The following is a 5,846-nucleotide window of genomic DNA, read 5'->3' as shown; positions in this document are numbered from 1 at the left end:
GGTTTTCCTCAAAAACTCATTTTCTTTCTGTTTCTTCCAGATCTGGAGGTATTTTCCAGGTCTGAAAACACAGATCTAAGAATTTTCCCCAAAAGCTTGGTGGTTTCCTCCTGCATCTTCCAGATCTGGAAGTATTTTCCAGATCTGAAAACATAGATCTAAGGGTTTTCCCCAAGAGCTCGGTGGTTCTTCCTGAGATTTTGATGAACGGATCGGAGGGCCGAGAAGAGAGGCCAGTGTGGTTCATTGCCGTCCCACGGATGGCGCCAATGTCGAAGCACGAAATGGAATCTGACCTGACTCATGACGGAGCTTCCACGGATTTCGAGATGAATGAACCGCATCCTGGTCTGCTGATCCTCTCCTCCGGCTGCTCGCGATCTGCAGTGGCGTTTTGGGGGTGTGGAGGTGACCGCTAAGAGATCTTCAAGATCTCTTGTTCACAGACACAAAAACTGGTGGTGGCACCTACTGAGCATGACCCTATGATAAGGAGGTGAAGACCTCCTTATATAGAGTCTCATGGCCACCATCATGATACCCTAATGGGCCTAGCCCAATTAGGGCTACCTCCACAAACATCCCCAGCCCAATAACAAATGTATTAGCCCATATAATAAAACAAACCAAATATAATAAATTTAGGATTGTAAACCGGGTTTAATACCATACCCCTACAGACAGCATCGTACACAGCTCAAGCTCGCCACGTCATCAACAATATCCAGAAATGGGCGGTGTCGTGCTACGCGACGACCTCACTCCTTGAAGCATCACGATAATATCTTCATGCATACTAAAACATGCTAAGTGGGTTCTAGGTTACGTAATGAATGGGCTATTCTTTTTCTTTCTTTTCATAAAATAAGATTCATAATAAAATCGCATCTTTCAAACATTCATACGTAACTTAAAATTACTCATTCGTTATTTACTGGTTATATGTTGGTCAATCATTTAATCCATAACAAGATTCATTCATGCTTGTTCACAACCAAGCCATCCATGGTTGCTCATAACCAAGCCATCTATGCTTGCTCATAATGAGCCATTTGAAGTTAAAAGGATTTTCCATCATAACTTGTTGTTCATGCGTTTGGCCCGAAGGCTCTACACATGAACACGTACTCATACTTCTACAATTAACAATCATAAAAATATACATTCTATAATATCAACATTCTTCAAAAGTATTAATAGGGTTTGCTCCCTAAATCTTTCTGTTCTATCGACTAGCATATGAATATACATTAATAAAGTAATATATAAACAAGTTATTTCAAGATATACATTATTATTAAATCACGTATATCAATTCCTTCAAATACGAGTATGCATGTAACTCCAAAACATTTAAGAGTAAAAGGGGGCTAGATACTCACCTGGATCCTGTGGCGTTCCGAATCAATAGTACTTTGCTTCCTTAACTGAGCACACTAACTGTTATATTGTACAAATATTAGTTATTAGATCTAGCAAAACCATCTTAACTAGAATGGCTAGTTAGCTTAACTTAACCAAGTTAACGGGGTTAACTAAGTTAGTTAAATTAACCAACCACGCTAATATAGTCCTATCTTAATTTTTAACTTTGCTAACCTTACTTATTTAGAGCTAAGTAACTAAATTTTATAAACGGGGTTAATTGGGATTAATTATTTTATTTAAATTCCTTGACGGATTCTTTAACCGGACCAAGGGTTCAGCTTAATTCAATAAAACTTGGATCAGCTTTGCTAGTTTATAGAAACTTGGATCAAGCCTAAACACCATTTATTTGTTACTGGGCTCGCAGGTCCAAGTCCAGCAGATCGAAGCTCGCAGGTGGGCCAAGCCCAACATCTGCTCGCATATGAGGTCAGCTTTGGGCTCTCAAAACAGATCAAACGTGGGCTCGCATGCCAAGCTTAGGGTTAGGGTGCTCACATCTGGACCTTTAAGGCTGCTCGCATATACGCTGGCTCGCTGCTCCCATGTTATTTGTTTAATCAGTTTGTCACTTTCCCAAACACATTATTATTTTCATTATATCTGTTATATTAAAATAATGTTATTTGATTTCCCTTGCATCATTAAAGGCCACTTTATTCATTATTATCATTTTATAAAGACTTCGGATGTTACATCTCGTTTCGGTAGTGATACCTGTACGGCGGTACCAGTTACTCATCCGTTAACTATTATAAGACTGTTTCGGTAGTGATACCGGTACGGCGGTACCAGTTACTCATCCGTTAACTATTATAAGACTGTAGTCAAAGTCCAATTAAAAAAAATAATAAAAAAGAAAACTTATAATTGAGTGATGGAGTCCATCTGATAGAGGGCAGTTTAGCAATTGCAGTTACAAATAAAGATGGCATACACTACCACTTTTCTAGTAGTGTATTTTGAGGATCGTTATCGGGCATATAATATATAACCTAGAAATTATTAATATTAAAACCTACAAGATTGATCATGTTTTACAAAACCATTTCTCATATACAGTACATAAAACTAGATCAGGTGGCAATGTGAATATCAATCCATTTTCTTAAGAATGAAAGTCCTGTTTATATAATTTTTTGTTGTCCAATATAATTTATTTAAAAGCAACTTGAACAATCTGTTAATGAGCTTTGGCTTCACATTACATAGATTGGAAATAAATATAATGAAAGTGAAAGACAGCTGCATGAGGTAGTAATACGTTTGGCATTATTGGTAGTGCCAGACATGATCAGTGCTTGTCTTTGACGATGGTGACCGGACAAGGCGCATGAGTCACCAAATAGTTTGTGACACTTCCTAGTATTATCCTGCAATATTACAATCACACATAATTAAGTTTCTCTCTTACAGCAAATAATCCATCAGAAGGTTTTAGAATTTGATTAACCGGCCCTAGTCAACGGTAAACCGTCATTTTAGGATAAGACACAACAAGAAGAAAAACTGGGAAGATACCTCTTGATAGCACTGAGTCCTCTGCTACCCATGACCAATGTATCCAGCTTTAGATCCTCGATCCCTTCAATCAGCTTCTTCCTCGCGTCTCCCCAGTACAATTTCGTCACAATTTGAATCTAATCAAAGTATCAAACATATTTCAGTGTTCAACAAATCATGTAAAGGAATGTTATACACCCAAATTTATAAGCCTATAAACGAACCACACAATCATGAACAGAGGCATGTTTGTGTCCGTTCCTAAGTTTTAACAAAACACAAACATTAAATCAAACAAACAAGGTTTCTTGTTTGTGTTTGTTCATTAAGAAAATGAGCGTGCCCATTTATGTTAGGTCATTAACAGCATAAACGAACGCAACACGAAAGTAAATGAACAAACGTAAGTGAACATAGATGGACAAACATAACTAAAATAAAATCAATCAAAAAGTAAAATGTGAACAACAACGTGTTGAGCCTAAAACTAAACTAGATTGTAGCAAGCCTAAAGAATCAAACGAATTAGCAAACATAAACAAACGAGCATAAATGAACGAAGAGACATTTGTTCATGTTCGTTTGTTTAACTAAATGAACCAAAAATTGTGTTTATGTTCGCTCATTTACTAAATAAACAAACTTCCCACCGAACAATTCACCTACCGGCCTACAAATTCACTCCACAAATTTCTTTAAAGTACACCTTTTTCATTAATTAGATTGCCCACACAAAAAAATCAAACTGTAAATTTCCATAACATATGGTTTAAATTTGTTCCTATATCCTTAAACCTTTTATACAAATCTGATTCTGACTGACAGATGCATCATACGAACTCTAAAGTTCCAAGACCGTGTGTAGTGGATGGAGCCCTTTTGGGGCTGTTTTTCGTCTGGCGTCGCGTTAGTATGCCACCATAGGGGCTTTTTGACAAGAAAAAAAGGGTGTAGTGACGGAGCCCTACTAATCATTATCTCATTATTATTAATATTATTTACTAAAAATAATACAAATAAACCAACCCAACAATCAACAATAAGTTTCTTCCCCCACCCGGTGCTTTGTGGGAATCGCTCCCCTCCAAAACGTCCAAAGCGCCCCGGGGGCTTTGGGGCTTTTTGGCTGTGGAAAGCGCCCCACTACGCCCGAATAATCGGATTTGCAATCCGGAATAGATATAATCATATAAGTTTAAATCGAGAATAAGTGAAGTAAAAACCACCACCTCTTTTTGTCTAGCTCCAGTATCCAGAATATCAAGAACATCAATATCTGTCTTCAGATCATACTTCGCCATAACTTGCGGCTCACGAAACTCCACCAACGGGATCAACGCTGACATGGCACGTACACAAAACCAAGACTTAGTAAAGAAAAAAACCAAACAGAACAAGTAATTAAATCAACAGATCGGAGGTTACGAGAGCCAGAAGTCTCCCAGAGTTTGTTCTTTGACTCATTGTGGGAAGAACACTTGATGTGGATGATGTAGAAGGTGTCTCCTTTGTCAGCTAAGTTATCGATCGCCCATTGCAACGCAGCTTTGCTGCTGCTTGAGAAATCCATGGCCACACCCACCTTACGATCCTTCACCATTGTTGAGATTGTAAACAGCAGCAGATCACCAAGGGTTTGAAGGTTTTGAAAAAGTGTAAAACAGAGAGCACTTCCCAAATAAGAATATGAGATGCCTACGTTTTGTTTTTGATACATACAAAGAATAATATGATACCGAGACAGACACGCAATTAACTGGCACGCGTTAATTAAGAATTGCTATAACTATTTAGTTTTAAATTTTTATCTTAGTTGTTTACGGAAATAAATACGAAAATAAGAAATACGTGTACGCGAATAAAAACTACCTATAAATGTAACAAAGTTTCAATGTCTGTATTATATGGTTTAAAACTTTGTTTGGTCACTCGACTTTCATATAATATGTTAATTATAGGTTTTTGTTACCTCTTATAGCGACAGTAACTTTGATTAATTACAAATTTGTCACCATGCCAATTCTAATCATTAAATTGGTTTGATCAAAGTGCCCAAAATTCTGACATGGAAAATAGAGTATTTTCTTCGAAATTGTAACTTTTGTAAACAAAAACCCATACCATAGCAGCTACCTTCACAAATGGATATAAGCCACCCATAAAAACAAGGAAACTACATGAAACAAAAATTTACTCCACTTTGATCAACCTATTTGTCTATTTTTAGACCAATATTTGTGTGTATAGTCAATGTATAGAATGAAAACTCATTTGAATTGAAAAAACCCGTGAAACCTTTATGTAGCATCGTTTTTTTACATATGTAATATATGTTACATTTAATACAAAATATTAAAAAAATATATTTTTTTATTTTTTACTAACTTTTACATATATTTTCAGGAGAAAGGGAAAGTTATTTTTACCTTTACATTTTATTAACTTTAATTGTGGGCTACACGATATAAATTTTAATTAAAAATATGTCATTGAGAATGAATTTCTAGAGTTTTCACAACTCAAATGGGTTTTTATCCTATATATATATATATACCAGTTGCCTTTATGTCTTCAATCAACTTTTCTATCTACTTCCTTACTCTCAAAGACTTTCTCATTTCTCACCTTCCAAATATTGATTGGATTCTTTAAAAATTTTACTTTCACTTAGAGTCTTTTATTTGGAAACTAGTTTGAGACTCGTGTATTACACGGGTAATTAATGAAAATTTTAAACTTTAACCATTAAGTGAAATGCAATCAATAAAATGATCATATATTGTCAATACAATTACAATTTATATTAAAATTACATTACTAAGATTACACAAATATGTTATAAATAAGTGAAAACTTCCTTGTATACTACCAGGGCCGTCTCCGAGGATTTAAATACCTCGGCCGAGCCGAAATAA

The 5,846-nt window shown here is 35.8% G+C and overlaps 1 protein-coding gene across 1 annotated transcript; it reads right to left on the bottom strand.

Moving 5' to 3' along the window:
• Nucleotides 1–2,531: 2,531 nt before the first annotated feature.
• On the bottom strand, nucleotides 2,532–4,531 carry LOC143607620 (universal stress protein PHOS32-like). Its single transcript, XM_077082999.1, has 4 exons — nucleotides 4,357–4,531; nucleotides 4,161–4,270; nucleotides 2,950–3,068; nucleotides 2,532–2,801 (listed from the first exon to the last, which is right to left on the bottom strand). The coding sequence occupies exons 1-4, from the start codon at nucleotides 4,529–4,531 to the stop codon at nucleotides 2,723–2,725; spliced, it is 483 nt and encodes a 160-aa protein (XP_076939114.1). The 3' UTR covers nucleotides 2,532–2,722.
• Nucleotides 4,532–5,846: the final 1,315 nt, after the last annotated feature.

This window comes from Bidens hawaiensis, unplaced genomic scaffold (genome assembly GCF_021521415.1).
Source record: "Bidens hawaiensis isolate Kalapana, Puna unplaced genomic scaffold, B.hawaiensis_p1.1 tig00084200_1, whole genome shotgun sequence".
Taxonomy (NCBI): Eukaryota; Viridiplantae; Streptophyta; class Magnoliopsida; order Asterales; family Asteraceae; genus Bidens; species Bidens hawaiensis.
Note: the sequence above shows the minus strand (reverse complement) of the source record. Positions and strands in the feature narration are given on the sequence as shown.

Coding starts and splice junctions, on each gene's coding strand:
- LOC143607620 (XM_077082999.1), bottom strand. CDS start 4,531: ATGGTGAAGGATCGTAAGGTGGGTGTGGCCATGGATTTCTCAAGCAGC. Junction 4,271..4,356: donor CTGGGAGACTTCTGGCTCTC/GTAACCTCCGAT, acceptor GTGCCATGTCAG/CGTTGATCCCGTTGGTGGAG. Junction 2,802..2,949: donor GGACTCAGTGCTATCAAGAG/GTATCTTCCCAG, acceptor GTAATATTGCAG/GATAATACTAGGAAGTGTCA.